Here is a 22,277-nt window from a genome sequence, read left to right as displayed (position 1 = left end):
CCTGCTGCACACAATGACCTTTGTCATGCTTGAGAAAACAGCTTCCCACTGTGATTTGACTCTTACTGAGTGGCCAGATGGGGCAGTTTTGCTTCATTATTTGTGCCTGTGAAGTGGAAATGCCAACAGAAAGATTCATTACTGTCAAGATCATCTCTGCAAAGCTCCTCTGATTTATTAGGGCATAAACTGCTGTACTGGCAGTAATGAGACATAAACGTTCTGTAAGGCCTATGAACTCAAGAAGGAAATACACTGCCATCAAGAGGCTATGGGCCTAATTTATTAACAGTTTGTGCTAGCACTGTCACAGAAAAACATACAAGCAGCACAGGCTTCAGCAGTCCTAGGAAAAAATGTAACAGATTAGCCAATAATGTATTTACATTAAGCGATTTCTTTCATTTTTCTGAAATTTGTACAGTGCAGACAGGTGAAATTCAATGGGATGGCTAAATACATTAAAATACAAGCAACTCTCAGATTCTATTTAATTAACGTTCAGATTATGATCCAGATGGATAAATCATAGAATAAGAAAAATTGCCTCAAGTTATCTTGCAGTGAGATAATTCCCCATCCAACTTCAGAATATTCTAGATTTAAGTCCTACATTTTGTTATGCTGTCCAGATTTTCTTACATTTTTATTTGTATCATTGGTCTTGCTTACTTTTGTAATTAATGCAACACGATGCTCCTTACAATATTACATTTATGATGACAAAAAAGTGTCAAATAAACACTAAAACCAGTTATTTGTGTGTACGATGAAATATGTGCATTATTTGAATAAGAGACATCCACTACTTCATCTACACTGAGAGCATGTAAAGAGCACTTCTGCAACACAGGAGTATTTTCATACTACATTGACAAAGGGCTTCTAGCGTGGCCACAAAGATGCTAGCAAGGCTGCATGTACGGTTTTGCTAACACTGTTCACAGTTCTGGCTTAAGAGACCTTATTTAAAAGTTGCTCAATAACTACTAGTCACGGCATGGCTTTCTTCTGGCAAGTAAGTGCTACAGACAGGAACATGGTGGCACCTGCATCAAGCTACAAGATCACACAAACCCTTCCAATGCAAGATTCACTCCCAACCATGACTAAAACTCTCCCTCACAGCCCAGCCCTTAGGATTCTGTGTTTGTATCCATCACTGGTTCCTCAGACAGTTAAAAAATGAGCCAAAAAAGCAACAAAAAAAACGCCAAACAACAAAAAAAACTGAAATAACACAAGCCCAAAAAAAAATTTGCACAGCACTAGAGTCCAAATCTGTAACCATAGTCAAATCTCTTCTGCACTTTCAGAAAGAATGTAACAAATTATGTTTACATTCAATTAAGACATTATAGAATAGATGTAAATATTTAACTATTAATTTACACAGTTTACAGAACGAATTGTACAAAAGTTCCCTATGGAAATGACTGTTTTCACGCACCTCTTCCAAAATGTAGAGACATACATGCACAGTAGAGGTCAATCTTAAAAAATTTTGTTTCAAAAATGTTGTTTCAGAAGACTTCTTAGTTTTCAAATTATACCTTGAAAGAAATTTCCCTAGTGGGAAATATATCACAGTCTGAGTATTCATACACAGACAGACCTGTATAGCTCTTCTTACTCCTGAAATATCAGCAAAATTAATTACATAAATTAAACATACAAAGATATCTGCTTATGATGACATGGTAATCTTGCCTATGCTTATAATTTAATAATCCAGTCTCACGCAGAGGGCAAGTACACTTTGTACTGTCACAGATCCTGTAAGTGGTTCTGGGTCTCGTAGACACTGAAGTGCTGTTAGCACTTGATAAAATATTAATGTGGGAATGAATACCAGGCTCTTTTGCCACTCAACAACCCATTAATAAGTCACTCTGGAGAAAGGAGGAAAAGACACATGTTTTGCTGAGCCACTTTCTTTTGGGAAGGCTAAATCCATGCATTAGTAGAAAAAAATATTAGTTCATTAGTAGTGTTTTCACCATACCTATACGGCTTGCTTTACATTACTATTCCCTTATGGCTATTAAACGTTCCGACAATTAAAAAGCAACAAACTAAACGTAACTAAACCAGGCGTTTACTCATCTATTTCTCACTAAATCAGGGAAAAATATCTAGCTTGTTTTCTGCAAATCTGCATGTTATTTCACAGCTTACTAGCTGTTTAAACGTCTCTTATTAAGAGTGGTCTTACTTATAAAAAGTACAAAACATAGTAACATCGAATCCTGAAATAGTTACCAAATTTCCTTCTGACTGCTTTCTGTTCACTTCCAGTGATTTAATAGAGAATATGCCTTTTCAAAATGCTTTTTTACTGACCACTCCATCATACATGCTTCTTGGACAGAAAATATGGCAGTTCAGTGTAAATGAGAGAAAATTATCAATTCATCTTATAAGTGAAAAGAAATGTTTTTAAAAGCTAAAAAAGCCTCTTCTCCATAAGGTAAAATGAAATCTTAAGAACCATCCCTTTAGTTTTCAAGTCAGTTTTACACTGAAGTTCAACCCTATTTTAGGGTCATAGCCTCCCAGAGGGAATGCCAGTGAGCATTTAGTTTCGGAGACACCAAAGCTTCCCAGTGCTCCTAGCAGCAGAGAAAGAACAATTGTGATGAAACTCCTCAAATTTTATAGCCAGCAACTCTCCTTTCAGGGGTATTCTGGAGTACTGTGCACCTGTGCACCTGTATAACTAGACATGGAGCAGTTGTATCATTCTTGTGCAGAATTTATACAAAAAGGGCCAATAATATTAGGCTTGTATGAATGCAGTAAAAGTTCATAACATGACCAGGATGTGAATCCCATCTGCCATTTTCCTCCTGTCTCCACACAAACATAGCTCAAGCAATACCATATTGCCACTTTCCACCACTAATGTTTACCAGAAAAAGCCTCTCAGAAATAAAACAAAACAACAGCAAAACAAAACTTCAAAAATGCAGGAAAGATAGCAACATTACTATCCCTTAGAGACTGAGGTCAAGTAATACTGTTTTTTCTCCTCCTCCTCAGCAAGATGCGCACTTCCCGGCTGTACTCCTCTCCTTTTCCTGAGAGTCCCTGGTGGCTTAGATCCTGTAGAGTTCCTGTCCACCCCTGCTAAACAGTCTGAAAGGTAATACTTGGTAGTTACAAAAGTATCTGGCACAGAGCATATCTAAACATCGCTCTGTCACCAAGTGGCACAACACTTACCATGGATTGAGGAGAATGATAGAGGGATTCACATTTTTAAGAAAGGAATCTGTTAATTCCCTTTAAATTTCAGTATTTGTAAATTGAGAAGATCTGGCTGGTTAGGTAGCTCTTTGTGTCCGCTTGGACTTGTGGCACAATTTGTTTACTTAGGTCTGAATAGGGGGGAAATCATGCTTGACTAACCTGATAGCATTCTATGATGTGGTGACTGAATGGGTAGATGCAGGGAGACAGTTGATGTAGTCTACCTTGACCTTGGCAAGGCATTTGATACAGTCCCCCATAACACCTCCTGAGCAAGCTCAGGAAATATGAGACAGAGGACCAGGCAGTGAGGTGGGTGGAGAACTGACTGCACAATAGAGCACAATGGGTGGTGATCAATGGTGCCAAGTCCAGCTGGAGACCTGTAACTAGTGGAGTCCCTCAGGGATCAGTGCTGGGTCCAGTCCTGTTCAACATCTTCATTAAGGACCTGGATGATGGTGTACAGTGTCTGCTCAGGAAGTCTGCTGATGACACAGAACTGGGAGGTTTGGCTGATACCCCTGAAGGCTGTGCGGCCATTCAGCGAGATTTGGACAGACTGGAGAGATGGGCCTAGAGGAACCTCATGAGGTTCAACAAGAATAAGTGCAGAGTCCTGCACCTGGGCAGGAGTAATAAGATGCATCAGTATAGGTTAGGAGGAGATGTGCTAGAGAGCAGCTCTGTGGAGAGGGACCTTGGAGTCGTGGTGGACAGCAGTGTGCCCTTATGGCCAGAAGGGCCAGTGGTATCCTGGGGTGCATTAAGAAAAGTGTATGCAGCAGAACAAGGGAGGTCCTCCTGCCCCTCTACTCTGCCCTGGTGAGACCTCACCTGGAGTATTGTGCGCAGTTTTGGGCTCCCCATTTCCAGAGGGACAGAGATCTACTCAAGAGAGCACAGCTGAGGGCTACAAGGATGAGTGGGGGACTGGAAGGCCTGCCCTGTGAGGAGAGGATGAGAGACCCAGGGCTTTTTAGTCTGGAGAAGAGAAGACTTAGGGGGGGACCTAATTAATGTTATATAATAAATATATGAGGGCTGGGTGTCAGGAAGGAAGGGGCAATCTCTTTTCACTTATGCCCTGCGATAGGGCATGGGGCAATGGACACAAACTGGAGCACAGGAAGTTCCACCTCAACATGAGGAAGAACTTCTTTACTGTAAGGGATACAGAGCACTGGAACAGGCTCCCCAGGGAGGTTGTGGAGTCTCCTTCCTTGGAGACTTTGAAGACCTGTCTAGATGAGTTCCTGAGTGACCTGCCCTAAACTAGATGGTCCTGCTCTGGCAGGGGAGTTGGACTCGATGATCTCTGGAGGTCCCTTCCAACCCCTAACATTCTGTGATTCTGGTTGGCAAGGATTAGTGACTGTCATCTCCTTGCCTGGGAGAAGAGACACCAATCTGAGTAACCTTAGTGAAGACTGTGAAGGGGGGAGGGTATGTGTGTGAAAACATTCTCTACATCCTTGCTGCTGCTCTGTGACCAAAAATGGACTGACCTCAGTCTAGTCACGTCTACTAACATAGGGAAAACACGTGAGGATTTTATTAAGAAATAGAATAAGGTTTTGAAAATTATGCTTATTTTTTCCTATTGCTAATGCAAGCAGAACACAGTCGAAGACTTAGTTTTGAGTTTCACCTTTGAATACAACTGAGTATTCCCTATAACATTGTTATAACAACAGGGAACCCTCTACCCCAATATATTGATCTCATAGCTTGTTAGATGTCACTCTTGCTGCACACGAATGTAGAGCCAAGTGAGTTTTTCTGGCTGAAATTGCACAAACATGACATACCACAAAGTCATCCTCAGATGTCTGGCTCATCAATAATTTCCATACATGACCTTTTAAGGAGAATTTAGGTCAGCCTAAATAAAACTGTTTGTTTCAAAATGGGGTGCCATATGTCAAAATGCACTTAGTCAGTCAGTATAATTTTTAGCCAAAAATTCTGTATTATCAGATATGCTGTTAAAATCTTTGTACTCTCAGTTTTCTCTTGCTGTTTACGTACACGTTTGAATATTTTGCACAAATTTGGTTTTTGTTGTTGTTAAATGAACCAAAATATTTTTAAATTATATCAAAGTTATTAGAATCATATTGATAAACTCTGTGTGCTATAATCATTATGAAAAGAATACTGCTAAGTTTCCATTATGCTTTCTATGTTCTGTCACTCTTTTTTCAAGCTTCTGAAGTTACATTTGCTACATTGTTATTGTGTGTAATGCTCATCATGAAATCCATGACATGTCAAGGGCAACAGTCCCAGAATAGGAGACAACAGGATCATACTGAATAACTTGCAAGAAGGTGCCATGAACTACCTCTAGCTAAGAAAAAGAACACTTATTTCACAAGGCAGCTAACAGGTCCCTTTGTCTTGGCAAATATTCCCCTATGTAGGAGACAAGAAGAGAAGGAAAACCCTACTGGCCTCTTAAGTAGAGCTATTTTCTAAAATTCTTTCAGCAGAGGAACACCAACAGTATTGTTACACTGATCAGATCTCAGGCAGCATGTGCTACCCACATGCCAGACATCCAGGGACAGAACAGCTGAGAGCACTGATTTTCTGGTAAAACAAGGTAAACCCAGCTAGGATACCAGTTGTCCCAAATATAGAACCAGCAGAGACCAAAACACTGTACTACAAAAACGTGGCAGGGGAGGTCTGCTGCAGCCCCAGATTTTATAATCAGTTTATTATCAGTCACATTTAGCAGTAACACCAGTCCAGAGTTTGGCAACACTCTTCTTCCAGGCTTGTGCACATTGGTACTTCCCCGCTCTCTGCAGCCAGCCCTCCATGCAATACCACAGAAGACTTTTTCCCAGAAGCAAAGAAAGCCATGTGAGACAGTCTGAGAAGTCTTATTTTCATTCTCATTTCATTTACTTCCTCTTCCTTACTTCCTCCTCTTCTATTCTTTCCATTATTCCTTTTCCTTGTAATTTTGGGCATAACTGTTTTACTGCTGGAAAGTCCACTAGGCAGGTGGGTTTGGAAAATAACAGAAGTCAACTTTCAGATGGTCTTCCATAATTTACAGGAAGCTGCATCTGTTTCTTTTTTGATTAGTTTATTATGTGAAATGAAGAAGTCTACAAGAACAGGAATTAAAAACCCACTCACAGTTTTCTACCTGGCATACTGAACATATATTTGTCTATTTATTGAAAAGGCATATCTGTTTAGTAAAAGTTAAAGATTTAGACTATCTAAAGTGACTAAAATATAAATGATTCATTTCAGAGATGTCCCTGCCCGTGGCAGGGAGTTTAGATTAGATGATCTCTAGGGTCCCTTCCAACCTACGAATTGAAAGATAAAAAGATATTTTATCTTTTGTCTTTATACTTAGGAAACATTCTTCAGGGTTTTACTAATATCTTGTATTATTAAATCAACTAAAACTCAAAGGTAGACCATGACCGATACTACCTTGGACATGACTAAAACCCAAAAAATTCTTCCTCACTGGAGGCTGCAAAACAGAACCATGTGATAGAAAATTCTTGGAATAACTACTGTGTTTCAGAACTGCATGGTATTTTGTTCTTAGCAAAACAAATGCCCAGGAGGTTTCTAGCAGAAATGTCTATTGTCTCCATTTATGCATACTTCCAAATTTTTGTTTAGGCTTGCTTCTTGAAAACAGAGATCAGTCATCTTTCTGAGGGTGTTTGTGGTGGTTTTGCTCAAAGATAACGTGCTTCTATTTATTTTTAAAATAGGTGAGGTGATCTCAAAAATGCTACCAGAAGTTGCTGAATGTATCCAGATCCTACTGAAGCATAAGAGATATGGAAGTTAACTGTATACTTTGTGAGACACGGAATTTTCCACAAAAATAAACCCTAAGTGCCTTCTGTCTTGAAAAGCCAGAATTTAAAAACCAAATACCTATTTTATGTTCAGTAGACTACTCCCTCATTATCTCTCTCTACATACATAAAAATAAACAAAATTATTGGGTTAAAATTGTGCGTCTGATATCTTTTCCTCAAAAAAAGGCCTGTTCAAATTGTCATAGGCTCTGTAGGTGTTCTACTTTATGAATGTCAATATAACATAAATTTCAAAATGTTTTATAAGTATTTGCAGTTGCTTCTGCTTTCATAATGACATGCTGAACAGCAGCCACTGGGATACACATTTTACTACTCCAGTGGACTTTAAAGCCTTCTTCAATAACGAGTCCCAGATTATTAGAAATTCTGTTTTTTCAAGATATGAATGTCCAATGACATAGAATGGCAGAATAAGGAGTTCTGTTTTGTGACAATGCATTAAACTTAGCTTCAATACTAAAATCCAGTAAAAAGGTTTCTAGAACTCATAAGAGGAAATGTCTGTTACAGAGCTTAAATCTTAACAGAAGTCAGTGCACAAGTGTTACCCCATAGAAACAGAACATATTTATTTAGATGTGAAAATCTCATTCTCTCAGTTTTGCACAGAGACAATTACGGCAAGAGTAGTATAGAGGATTAAGAGATGATGGCATTTAGAACCTGATAGAGAAGAATAGGTTTTTATCAGTTTTGCAGCAGATGTCTGTACGTGGGAACAGAACACAAGTTGTCTGCAGAGACTGACATGTTTTTCAGAAGTCTCAGAAGGTAGTTAATGCTGTTAAGCCAGTTTAGAAAAAGTAGGTCTAAATATAGTGAGATAAACAAATAGTGCGCTCTAAATGGGTATTCTATAAAATGCAGAACCACTAACAAAGTTAAAGATTCAACCACTCTGAAAGAATCAGCAGACCCACAACAGAGTTCTAAAGATGGGGTTGTTTGGATAACTTGTTTAGTTCTTAATTCAGTAAAGCACTTTAATGTATGCCTGAATCCCTCGCTTTGGTTAGCAGAGATGTAATAATTCACATATGTAAGCGCTTTGCTGAAATGAATACTAAACTACACATATATGATCCCCTGCTCGTAATGAATCTTCTGTACTGTCTTCATAATTGTGCATGTATTGTGGGATTGTTCTATAGCCAGACACTGTGAAAGGGAACAGAGGTACTCTGGGAAAATAGTATATATGAATAATAATTTCATATAAACAGTATCTGTTATACTTCCAAACCAGCAGAATTTGGATTCTCAGAGCAAAATGAGCAAGAAATACAATTTACTATATGTAATGGGATGCCAGCATGAGAATACTATACCAAACATTTAACTTCTTTCCTTTGTAACATTCCCTTTCCAAATATCTCCTGAGATTTGATATTTAAACAAGCAATTTACCAACCTTCTCAACTTAAAGTAAATATCCAACAGAACTTAAAGCCTTGGTATGTAACAAAACAACACACTATGGCTTATTTTAATTCAGTGAGAGTTATATAAAATACCAGTATATGAAGATGTCGTCTAAGGAAAAGTGACACAGGAACAAACTAAGAAGGGATCATACAAACTAGGTAGAAATATAGTTCAGAACCCATATGAAAATGTCTGAAAAGACTTATTCTTTCTGGTCTGTAGTTTTCCAGGGTACGTACCAATTACTTATAGGCTACTGGAATTGCCATACCTCATAGGACTAGCAATGACTCTGCCCTGTTGCTTTGGAAAAGAGACAATAACCCATTTTCCTATTTAAGCCTCACCATTGTACTGTTTCTTCTACTTGGACTACTGCATGTAATTGTGAACAATCCTGTCTGTCATAAAAATATCTTTAATCCTATAAGTGCTTGTCCACTATATAATACTGTGTTTGGTTCAACTGAAATTTTATTGCAGTTTATTCAAAAAGCTTTACCAGAGGCCTAAAACTTCATAAGGACAGCTTTTTTAAACTTACTCAAAAATCATGGAATGATTTTGGTTGGAAAAGGCCTTGAAGATCGTCAAGTCCAACTGTTCAAATACATATTAAGTTTTCACTCTTCCCTGTCTGTAGAACGAGTGAGAAAAGTTTTCACTTAGTATCTTGTGCTCTACAAACCAAAAAGTACCTATAAAGCAAGTAGGCTTGTAGCTCTATTATTCAAGGCTATAGGTGCAGGAAGCAGACGTGACTGAGCATAACCATAGTTTTGTCTCTTTCACCAAAGCTCTCCTCTTGAATGCATCTTTTAATATAGATCCAGATAATTTCAGCTGCTTCCAGAGACCAAACTTTAAACAGGTAATTTAGGAAGACATTCAGTCCAACATAATCTTCAGATTTTTTCCTATCTGTACTTTTTTTCTTAATTATTAATCCAAATTAATTGATTAGAATACTGTGTTATCTCTTTAGTGTGAAAAAAAAAAAAAAAAAACAATAAAATGGGTTTCATTTATGCAGCTATGGTCATCTTCTTATTGGTGGGTTTCTCAAAATCAACAATACACATCCTTGATATTTCACAGAGACTATGGATACTCATCTAAATAGAACAGCTATGACAGCATTCAACATGTCTTTTCTGCCTGCCATGTTTAAGAAGATGAATACATTATAAAGAGAACTAATTAAAAACAAACAGTATAAACTGTATCCATGCTTTTAGTGTGATTGTAGTATTGTTCAGTTTAAATCACACAAACATAAACACAGTTCTTATCACGCTACTGAAGAACTTCAAGAAATAATCTGTTTCCTTAAGTGGATGACAAGTATTCACAAAAACACTACTTCAGGTATAGACATAGCCCACAGAATGAAATGGGTATATCAGTGCAATTACCATACCTCCTTTAACTGTCTTGCTTCTAGCATAGTAACTCCACAAAAAATACATATTTTTTTTTAACTTAAGACCTCACAGCACTTCAAATATCAGGTCAGGTCTTGGTACATTCATTTAATGGATTAGTACATACAATCCATAAGAGATCAGGTGATTATGTTATTTACTTACAATGCTTCAGCCTCTCCTGTTAATAAGGGTTTTCATCCACATATTTCAGTGATATGGAGTTTATGCTAAATGTAATTAGTGGTTACTTGTAGTCATCTAGACATATTTTAGGTACACATTTTATCTTAAATTTTGGAAGTCTTTAGGAGTACATACACTGCATAAAAATTAACTTCTTTCTTACAAGCAAAAGTAATGATTTTTCTCTAATGGATACTCATGAGTTCTTGAGAAATACTTTGGACAATCTATTTCAAATTGTGGATTACTCTCCATTCTGACTGCCTGCTGTTTATAAGGTACTTTGCATGACTCACAGTTAATTTAATTCTTTATCTGTTTCTGCTTACATGACAAACATTAACAGGGCAATGGTACTTTGGATATACGTTTACATTGTGTATAAATTATCATCCCAACAAAAATCCTTAAAACATTCAGAAAGCATTAGCCACTATATCCTTCTAGCCAACCATCTAACTGTGTATCAGAGCCAATAATCCTTCCTCTGGCAAACCACATATACCCTGAGGGTAAAATTCAATAAACCTGATCTGCACAAAACCCATCTCCCAACGTTTTGGTTTTAAGCACTGCAGAAAAACTTTATTCATGGCAAAGTAAACTGACATTTGCCTAGAAAAGAATTCTTAACTACTTTGAGTGTCATATTAAAGAATACAAGTAGAAGTACTAGTGATTGATTTGTAGACAGCATTCTGGTAGTTCTGACAAAAAAAAAAAAAAAAAGGCTTTCACTGAAACAGAAACCTACTGGCCTGTTTTTCTTTTTAAAACAGAGAAGTAATAATGCAAAATAACCTTTTTTAGAGAAAAAAAAAAAAGAGTAAAAAAAATAAAATGCAGATGGATCAGGAAACCAGGACTACAATGTTTCTGTGATGAGTTGTTTCTTTTTATTCCCAAATCAAGACCTTTTGTTTGATCTCATACCCCATCTTTCATCACACTTGCAGGGATGCCTAAAAAGATAGCAAATTAACATAAGTTAAGTCATAGCTTGAAAGTCCTATAAAGTGTCTGGATCTTCTTTTTTTCTTGAGCTAACCAGCAATAACGCATACAGTTTGTGCAGCAGTAATAACATCTGCCTCTGAAGTACTTTAGACTTCTTAGGAAAAAAAATCTATTTAATAACATCCAGACAACATTGTACACAAGACATTCTATTTGCTGTCCTAATGTTCCATGTTGCCAACATCAGCAGGTTCCTCAGCTACAAAGACTTGGTTAAAAATCTGCAGAAACATTTGTAACGTTGGGCACAGCGGACATTAGGAAAACCATGATTTGTCACCAAAGTAGGGCCACAATGTAGCTCCCCATTTTCTTGTACCCTGTTTTCACAGCATCCACTTGATTTCATGTTTGTCTTTAGGACAGTTTTCAGACAAAGGAAAATATGTCATGTTTTCATCTTTTTTTTCAAAGGATGACAGGTAAAACATTCTTTCCTGGCCAATGGCAGAATCTAAATGTTCAGGGAATTTGACATAGACTGAAAAGCTCAGACTTTCATTTCATATACAGCAGTTGAATCCAAACAGATTGTTGGTTGTCTTAAAACTCATTAAGTAGAAAAAAACACCTTAAATGTAGAATTATTAAAGTTACTTATTTCACAGACCTCTAATATAAAAGAGAAGATTGAAACAAAGGTCCTTAGTGAACAAATGTCCAGTAGTCACCAGTAAAGACCAAGTATTTCCTTAACTATTTAAGACAGCATGTCATCATATATTACTAAATATACTATAAATATTGAACCTATAAAAGTATGGATTGAAGTTCCTCATACCTAAGGAGTTATCACCTGATTATTAATGGCTGCAAATATAGTATACGATTACAAAATGAAATCTAAATCAAGCAAAATGTTGAAGTGCTAATCTCTGGATTATAGTTTTAAGTATTTTATAGAGACCCAGAGACCTTCCAGACTGTGAAATTTTTCTTATAAAGCAGAGGCAAAAGCAGGTATAAATAATGAAGAGTCATGGAACTATTTATCTTGATATTTCAACAGTTCTGTTCATGTCGTTACTGACACCCGATCCCCGGGATAGCTGTCACCCAACCTCTACCGTTGGGTACCATCACAGACACTGGCTTCAATGTGAAGGATGCTGCAAATGGCGTTTATTGCGTCGCTGCAATTGCTTATATATGACAAGCCACACCCACAAGGCCCCTTGTGGGCAGTCTGAGTTTTCCGTTATATTGTGAGATCTTCTGTACGCCGATCCCTGCCTAGGGCGGGCTCTGCTCACCACAACATGTTCAGACATAGGCAGCACTAGCTGTTAGGTCTTTGAGCATCATAATAATTTAGCAGTAGTAATAAAGATGCTGTTGTAGTTGTTCTCTGTATTCACCCTACTTGAAGTCTCAGCACTCACAGAAAACATCTTAAATCTCTGCCTTGTAATTGCTCATAAGCAGAATGAAAATAGTTCTCTCTCATGCAAGAACTCTCACCAGAGCCCTCAGAATAAAAGGAGACAGATAGATGTTCTATTCCCTGTTACTTGCCTCATATGTGAAAGGCTCTAGACTAAAGAATCAGGTAACTGAATGTGGAGGGTACTTACTTTTAAGAAAAATTAAAAAAGAAAAGCCAGCCTGAATTCTAGAGTACATTCATCCTTCCTTCTTATCAACAGAGGTAAAATTCAGGAGGGACTTCTGTCCTGTCTAACTGGTTTAGATTACAGAAAACAAAGTTCTAGGTGGGATTTCAGTTTCCACTTCACTTTATTAAATAGCAAGGGATTGTTGCTTCTGATTTTGTGTGTATCTACCATACCATGCAACTATTGTGGATAATTATGAAAGCAAATGCTTTTCAAAATCAAAGGACAAACTCAAAGGGAAGGATATAGTTCAGCTGATCCAATGATTCTTTTCTTCCTTTTCCAGGTTTTGCATGTGGTATAATATCACCAAGTGGTGAGCTCTCAGGCTAAGGGAAGAGAATACCCAAATCTGAATGTTGCAGGTTACAACAGCTCACAAAGATCATATCTTCCTTGACCACTTGTGAGTGCTGCATGAACTCATATGAAAAAGGAATATTAGAACACTGTATCCAAACTGAAATTTCACAAAAATATTTACTTGCATACTTCAGTCATGTACCTATTTCCCCTTGAAATCAATGGGATTTTGCACTGTGCCCTGAATCACCGTCATGGAAGAAATTCTTTGGGGCTTTACCAAAACAACGAAGAGATGGGTTTTATAGAACTTGATAGCCACATAGAAACAGTGGGGGAAAGGAGGAGAGAACAAGACCTATGCTGCAAAAATATGCAGGCACTTGCTCATTTTATCCAGTGGAGGAAAAGGATTGTGAGATTTCATGGCATTGCTGGTGTGTCCCTGGAGCTTTAAAGTCTTTCCTCATGCATTTATATGAAAGGATTTACTGTATTATTTTCCTTTGCAATGTCACAACATACTGAGAACAGTCTTGCTATAGTTAAAATGCCAAAATACATTAAATATTATTTAAGTAGATACTTCCTGTTTGGAGTTTATTAATTTTCAGTTAGTGGCTAAACTGGCTTTCAGCAGAGAGCATGGCAAGGCTTCAAGCTCTAGTAATAGCTCTGATCCCATTGTTATTTCATTTTTAGACATGCTATATCATTTCAGCAACATTTTCAGGATTTATCTCCTGTAATTTCCCATTAGTTACTTCCTGGAATTTTCCTGTAGAGAGGAAATAGGACTGTGTTACTTAAGAAGAGCCAATTAATGGTACTGCTTTCCGAGAGCAAAGCTGAAGGGCTGCAGTCATGTCCATCTGTCTGCCGGCCCTGCCCCAAAACAACATTTCTTTATGCTTTTAAATTAGAATAAGGTGCTTAGTGTAAGTGCCATGTCTTGCTAATAGTGCATTTGGATACAATAGCAGAAGCAATAATATACAATGAAAGCATGACCCTCTGTTCCAGCTGACATCAAAAAGGTATTTGAAGGCTTTCTACAGAAATAGGACATATTGGGGGAGGGGGAAAGAAAAAAAAAGAAAAAAAAAAAAAGAAAAGTTACATCATAATTGTAATTCTAACCAAACACTTTCTGGTACTATTCTTTTTAAATATTTATTTCTGCTTCATGGTAAAAATATGGGCTTTTAAATAACAGTTTAGATTTACTCCTGCACATTAATTGTTGTCCTTTGGGTACTTCATATGTCAGAGCTATCATGAATAAATTACAGAAACATTAAAATACTGAATCTAAGTTTCAAGAGTGAGAAGAACTAGGTACATGACATAAACTCATTTATAATGTATGAGTATCTAGCTCCTTAAGGTGCAAGACTGCACGTGCTGACTCATAATAAAAAGGAAACAGACATTAACAAATTAGAGCCTGAGTCATACAAATGAAACAGTGTGTGTTATAAAAATAGCATCCACCAGATTTACATTTTAAGTAGTAGAAGATATTAAGAAAACATGGGGAAGTGGGTTTTGTTTTGTGAGGGAGATAGGGACTCATAAAATAAACAGTAAAATGAAAGTGTTCCTTCTTTCAAGGCAACAATACAGAAGATAATTTTAAATAGACTTTTGATGATTATAATTGTCTAGTCCATACACAAAATCAGGCTTATGTCCCCCTCAAAAACTCATATTACTTAATTTAAGCTACTTTGGGGATTTAATTAATGCCACATTATTCCATTTCAAAATTATTGCAACACAATTTTTATTTGCTATATTATCAGAAAGAAGCAGCTTTTTAATCTGTTCTCAGGCAGAATACACCTATAAGATATGTAGTAAAATGCTCTTATCCCTGTTTACGAGTATCAGTTTTGGGTTTTTTTAAGCAAGACTATCTTTTGCAAAGATATAGATGGCTTAGAAAAATAAAGAAATAAAATATGAATTGTATTTTACACAGTGACAGTCTGCTTTCATTCTCCATTTTCAGAGATTGTCACCAACAAACTGGCCAAGATGTTTCTGCTGCAACTTATGATGACATATTTAATATTATCTAACATTAGATAACTGAAATAGGTACTTCACTGACAGGGTAATTGAGGTAAACAGAAACTGAAGAACTTATCTCAATTAGAGCTATTATTTTGTCCATCACTGTCCACCACAGTATCAAAAGAGACAGAAAAACAAATTATAAGAAAGATGGCAAGGCAACGTATAGATTAATAGAGAACAACAAACATGAGGGGAAAAAAACAACCATACTATGCATCTCAAAAGTGTAATTTATAAATATAAAAAAATGCCTTTGAAGAAAATAAAGATAGTGTAATGCAAAAGCAGGAAATCTTCAACTGCACCACATGCACACATGTATAATTTTTAGTCACATTGACACTGCAAATATGTAGGATATTGAGTTTTCCATAATTCTTCCTTTCTAGAAAAACAAATCCAAGAACATTGAAAGCTCTAATGCATTACAGCATACATATGGAAATCTTTTACATTTTTTTTACATTTACTGAAACATCTCAGGCTGAAAAGAGGCCAAGTTGATTTTTTTTTTCCCCTACATATTTTCTAAAATATACTTTAGAAACTGTATAATAGATTAAATAACTTATAGGAGTTAGGTAAAATGCTGCATATTAAGTAAGAGTTACTCCCTAAACACTGTGTCTTTGACTCACAAGGTAGGATTCTTCATGCTAGGCCTTTGCAGCAGTATGCCCCAAGGGAAACCTTACCTGCTGCTTATTGCAACTGTACTAAGTACCGTTATCTCAGATATAGCTGTTGATTTGCACATGAAAGATGCACACAGTTTTGTGAAAATACTTATTTGATCATTTCAGAGAATTCTTTCCTTCCTGATTTCATATGATAAAGTTTCCCCATCGTCTCTTCCCATTCTTAAGAAAGGAACTAACTTTATAGCATACAAAAATACAAGACATCAGAGACACAACCTTTTGAGAGATCCTGTAAATAAATCTCTTGAGACATCAGTTTGCTAGATAAAGCAAAATGTTCCTATGGAACATTTGAGGACTTAGCAACTTAAAGGAGAGAATATCCCAGTGAATAAGAGAGGGGAGACTGGCCACAAGATACTTGTTTTTTTTTTTTTTTTTAATATTTTAGGCTGCCTTTCCAGTGGAACAAGAGGAGTTATGTTTTCACAAAACAGAGCTAATGGTAGCCTACAAAAATCACTCAATCATATAAAAACTGGAAAGGAGATAAAATCAGTGGGAGGGGGAAGGTGTCAGAAATACCGGTTGAAATTCCAAAGATAATTTTGATTCAGTCATAATCCTCATATCTTCTACTTAATTTGTTTAAATCTAATGAAAATTCATCGTACATCATCTGATCAGTGAAATCTTGAACAATTACAAAATTTAATTGGCTAAAGTATTAAGAATAAATATTGAAGCCACTTCTCAGATCATTTCTATAGGGATGAAAGTCTATGCAAGCATCTGGGAATTATGTGAAAAAAAGAAAAAAAAAAATTATCTGCTGTTTATAAAAATTTGTGATCTGAAGAAGTAGCTATTAAAATAAGAATTTCATAATCAGGTTATTCTTGTCTTGTCTCAGAAAACATTCAGAAATAAGTCTGAATACAAAGGAGGATTTAAGAGATATACTGAGACTATATTACTACCAGCACAGCCAGATGATAAAAGACTTAAGTCATATAATATTAGAGAGTTACACTCATTTTCCTAGGAAGAAAAACATAACATATGTTCCGATAAAAACAGATTCCATTTTGAATATTTAAGTATCTGAAAAACAAGCAACAGTGTATGTTACTGTTCCAGAATTGCTCAGTAATTTCAACAAAGTTAATTTATAAAGCCCTAACTTCCAAAAAGCCTAATTAATTAACAGAAAAATCAGTAGAAGCTTTACCCATGAAGAATCACCATTCTTCAACAGTAAATAGAGAATAAGAAAAGGCAGGAGATATTTTCATTGAAATAGCAACAACAAGTAATCTCAGTGAATTAGGTCACATATTTTCCTCAGACTTTTAAATAGTTGATCACCACATTTCAGAGGGGTACTTCTTGTACATCATGGAGCAGAAACAAGTATTTCTGCTACATTTCAGCAATATTGCCATTGTCAGTTGAGATGTGACCCTTGAAAGTACAATTCATAGCAGCAAAACAGACAAATGCTGACATCCAGTGGAACTTCTTACATCATATCTAGTTCTACATCTTAATGCATTAATTAAACATTGAACCTCCTCATCCCTTCCACTACACAAAGGCTAGCACCCATTCTCATGAAAAGTATTGCAGGTCTCCTCAAAATATGCACAAATACTGATGCATCTTTGCATTCTTTTAAAAATGACAGACTTCCTGGCATGTCCTGGTAGAAATCACAAAAAGTATGAACTTAAGTCTTTTAGAGAAAAATAGATCTTCAGATTGTAGCTAGTTATTACTCTACGTTTACATAGTTATTACTCTAATCAACAAAAAGTAGAATAGTTGTATGTCATTTTTACGATATGAAATGACAGTAATGACATAACATAAATGACATAACATTTTCAGTAAAAATATCACCAATTTCCCATTTTCTCCTGCTCCCTGATTGCTAATAGATGAGGTTTAGTTCAGATACACAAGAAAGAGAAGAGAAAACAATTGTAACTTTATAAATGAGAGATGCAACTAAAAACTACAAATCAGAACTACTACATTTTTCCACATAATACTGAAACCCCACACAGCATACTCTTATTAATCTATTACTTGCTCAAATTGTACTTTGAAGACTTATGGTCATATAACATGGCGGGTATCTAAAACTACAAAAACTTCCTAAAATGGTCCCAAATCTTAATTTAGCAGAAGATAAGAAGTGTAGAAGGAAAATATTTCACATCCAAACACAAGGCCTACTGGAGCTTTCTCATCAGGAAAACTCAAAGCATTTCTGCACCACCACATAACATCCACGTGTTATCTAAAACAGTTATTTAATTCTGGGCACATTTTTTTATACAGATCAATAGAACCAAATACATTTTTTATAAAATCTCACTGATTGCCAACTCTATCCTTCACTCTGCCAAATAAAGGAATTATGAATACTGAGTACTCCTTCTCCAGTCATTGCAAACTGTTCACTGTCCACAGTACATACTGCTCTTTAGCTTCAAAAACCATTGAATTATCAATTACTATTTTGGGAGAAAGAAGAGAAAAGTTGTTTTCATGTTTAATGATGTCTCAAAGGATAAGATTAAATAATGGTCAAAAATGTACCCTGGAGGGAAATATTTCCTTAATCTCTTATGATCCTGGTTCATTATTACAGTAAAAGGCCATCTCTGTCCTTGAGTAATATCACGTAAATATCATTGTTGTCATTAGTGAAATAGCCAGTTAACCAGAATAAGTTTTAGATCATTAGAAAGTGCATTATTGACTTTTCAATAGGCATACACTTTATAATGGATATGAAGCTTTCAGTTTCCCATGAAATAAAGGTAATAACCTACTTACTTTTCTATCTGGCCAATTATATTTTGCAAATATGGTATCATATGTGTCCACAGCTCCATCAGTAATCAACATTATGGCTTGGCTGCAAATACTTCCTTGCCCTGTGTGATTGAACTGTGAACGGAAACAACCGTTTGGTTACAACACATTCCTCCTAGACGAAGACAGAAAGGATCACACTGGATAAACATGTATCTTGTCAAATCTCTTGCATGCTTATAGGCAGGTGAAAAAGTCACAGGTTGAAAACATTCTCTCATAGATATTATGTTCTTACTAACTTTTAACTTCAGTTGTGTAACAGAATAGACATTTGTAGAAATATAACCCCATTTTGTCAACTTGAAAAATAAGAAACATACTTAAAAATAGCACTTCCACAAATTAAAAGCGCATTCCCCTGTTTCAGACAGATGATTTGTACTGACGCAGCTACATAGAGTTTGCTTTGATTTAACTATAATTTTAAAAGAACAGGCTAAACAAAAAGAAGAATGACTGATAATTTTATTGCAAAGTACAGAAGGTACAGTACTTGTGGAGAGACACCTGACTATTCCTATGGCCTTCATATTCACTCAGGATTACATTCCATATCTTATTTTTCACATATGTTTATCTGGGAGAACCAAATAAATATTCTATAATCTCAGATTCTCCTATTACTAAAAATGAGTACATGTAAATAATTCAAGCTGATGAACAGCAGTATGTGAGCACAGGTATGCAGACAGCAATCAACGTATCCTTTGGAGTATGCAAAGAAAGTTTCATTGTTTCACAAATAGGATTTTCTCCTAATTAAAGAGCAAGCAAATTGGACAGAATCATAACATATGCTTTGATCTCTTGATTGTGGAGTGGGTGCCTTAAGTTTGATTTTTTTGTGCCTCTGTTTGCCCTTATTGCAGAACAGATTCTTATTTGTCTGTGTGTCATTTTATATATTCAAGGAACATACATGAAACATCTGCATTTTAGCAAAAAAATGCAAAGTCAGAAAACTATTTGATTTTTAATTACTCTGTATAAACAGGAATCGATAACCCAGGACATTACACACAACTCTTTATAGACTGGGCTAACGTTTGAAGACATGTTAATAAATAATCTCCTTTTGTCCTCTTCCTACATAGTTTGCAGGTACCTTATCAACTTTGTGATCACACAAGGCCTCATCCAACCACCTTTCTTTTGGTACAGAGAAAGCCAAGCAATAATTACCTTGTCCCCCCACCAGCCTATCTCTGATGAATAGTGCACAAAAAAGGGTGATCCCCTTTAAGTAGGAATTAATTTTAAAGGTGAATTACCTTGCAGGGATGCTGCTTCTGGATTCAACAAAATTTATTCAGTATTCTAGTTTGATTTGAACTAGCAACTGCTCTGTCTTTTAAGCTTTCTGCAGTCTACTCACCCTTGTATATTTGCCATTCTTCCCAAAACTCTAAAGCCCTTTGTTTTGGTTTGGTTTGTTTTTTTTATAGCAAAAGTTCTTAATTTCTAAAAATGTCATCTTTGTAAACATATGCCTGCAGTATAAAATGGAGTGGATGGTGGGTTCCAGCAGTACTGTCCTCTTTTCTTCTGCCTTCACATGTCTATAGCTGAGTAATCACATCCACAAATATAATTCTACAATCATTTCTATCATGTGCAGCTCTCCTCCAGATCAGTTTCCTTTTGATCAAACAGGAACCACAGCAAACAGTAACGGAAACATGTAACTTAAAGGAAAACTAATATGGGTTTAGTTTAGAGTTAGCTGTATTCTAGTCATTGCCTGTGTGAAAACTCTATCTCTGATACCTGCAAGGCAGTCTATCTTTGAAATTCTTCAGTCATGGCAGTTTTTTCCAGTTTTAACCAGAACCAGAATTAGTGAAGTGGGATTCCTTCATTAGTATAATGTTAGATCAAATATGTTCTCATAAAGATAAAGTTACTTTGTCAAGGAATATATTCTCCATATGGACAACATATTTTGAAAGAGAGAAGGTACATTAAAAGGGAAATTAATGAACAGGGAATGCCTTCATAAATTTATTTTAAAACACCATTCTGTATGCATCTGCATTATTCTACGTAATTATCTGTTCAAATGTTTTGAAGAATGAGATTGAATTCAAATGCTTTGATGAGTAATATCTTCTTATATTTGTCTAGAACTTTAATTTTATTGAATAGCAAGAGTGATGAAAGTGCTTTCCATAATAATAACAATGACAAGAGCCTTATGATGAACTACAATTAATTCAGTGATTCATCAGTTAGAAGCAAAAATTTCAATGCATCCTGACATTTACAGCATTTCGTTGTGATTAACAGTCTTTGAAATGTCACAGAATTTTAATTAATTTGCTATGATTTTTTTTAAAGGTAATCACTGCAAAGACCATATTTGTCACCAAAAGAGATAATTGCAGTTGTCACATGACATAGTAGGTGCCTAAATACTGTACCAAGCACTTCTATGTTCTTACACTGTATAATGAACACTACATAAATTGATGATTGGAAAGAATTTGGAAGTGGATTTTTAAACATGCTTTTCAAAAACATCACTATCAACCATCTTCAAGTCTTAACAACCTAGACAAATACTGAAAGGTAAATTAACTGAGTTTAATTAGTGTAACCCCTGAATCATTCTAAAATCCAACCAGAATCTTAATAGGCTATGTAAAATAAAGCTCTTTCTTTTTTTTTTTTTTTCCTTTCCTTCTTTCTCCCCCCCTTGTTTTTTTCCCTTTGATCCCCACCTTACTTTTTTTTAAATGTAGACGAGACATTCTTAAGTTAATGTAAAATTCACAAGAATAGATTTCTGGCACATAAAGGTCATATCCTGTAAAAGTAGAAAATGGTTAGCTGTACTCTTTTAAGGTGAGATTGAGCAGCTTTTTCTCTGGCCTAGGTTGCTTAATAGAAGCTCCCAGAGAATTTTATAATATGCCTGTATATAAGGGAAAAGATTTTTATGCTGTCAGTTCTGGAAAAACATATGCAAGAAGGCTTGAAGCTATTGTACTCCCTTTTATATTTATACTGTAGCTGTATAGTATAACTATAACTCTTTTATAAATACACGTAGCATGATCCATCATGACCTTACAGATCAAAAGACTCACTTATCATAGGTACAATTCAGTACATTATTAATATGAAATGTATATATAAATGTAAATTTGTTTCTATGTTTCATCACATAAGGATTCTATAGTATCCTTGTTGTATAGATAATATTTTACTATCATCACATTTTTGAATGAGTTCTAACATATTATCCCAAAGTTGACAGTCATTGCTAAATGGGAAGCAAGGTGTCAACAGCGTAATTCTGAAAAACATTTACTTACTTCATTGAGCATGTTGAAGGCTTCATTTAAAGCAATGTCCAGCATTCCAATTCCTTTTGCAAAAAGTTTGTCAAGGTGTTCCCTGAAATGCTGAAACATGAACAAGGCACTTTTACTTGTATATTTGTACATTTTTATATGACAGTGTAAATATAGTACATATGTAAAATATATATAATATAATAACATATTATATCTATCATATATAACATTTATACAATATAGCAGAATTATTATAGTGATATTATTT

General features: G+C 35.7%; 1 protein-coding gene across 1 annotated transcript in view; it reads right to left on the bottom strand.

The window, feature by feature from the left end:
• The window catches only part of LOC103771459 (voltage-dependent calcium channel subunit alpha-2/delta-3), a gene marked incomplete at its 3' end in the record, with an annotated part of 286,197 nt that overhangs the window by 51,163 nt on the left and 212,757 nt on the right, over positions 1-22,277 (bottom strand). Inside the window, exons 10-11 of the mRNA XM_008938755.1 lie at positions 22,028-22,117; positions 18,669-18,782 (exon numbers count right to left, since the gene is read on the bottom strand). Coding sequence (XP_008937003.1) covers positions 18,669-18,782; positions 22,028-22,117 — 204 coding nt within the window. The remainder of the gene's footprint in view (positions 1-18,668; positions 18,783-22,027; positions 22,118-22,277) is intronic.

Source organism: Merops nubicus, unplaced genomic scaffold (genome assembly GCF_000691845.1).
Source record: "Merops nubicus isolate BGI_N331 unplaced genomic scaffold, ASM69184v1 scaffold5374, whole genome shotgun sequence".
Lineage (NCBI taxonomy): Eukaryota > Metazoa > Chordata > Aves > Coraciiformes > Meropidae > Merops > Merops nubicus.
Note: the sequence above shows the minus strand (reverse complement) of the source record. Positions and strands in the feature narration are given on the sequence as shown.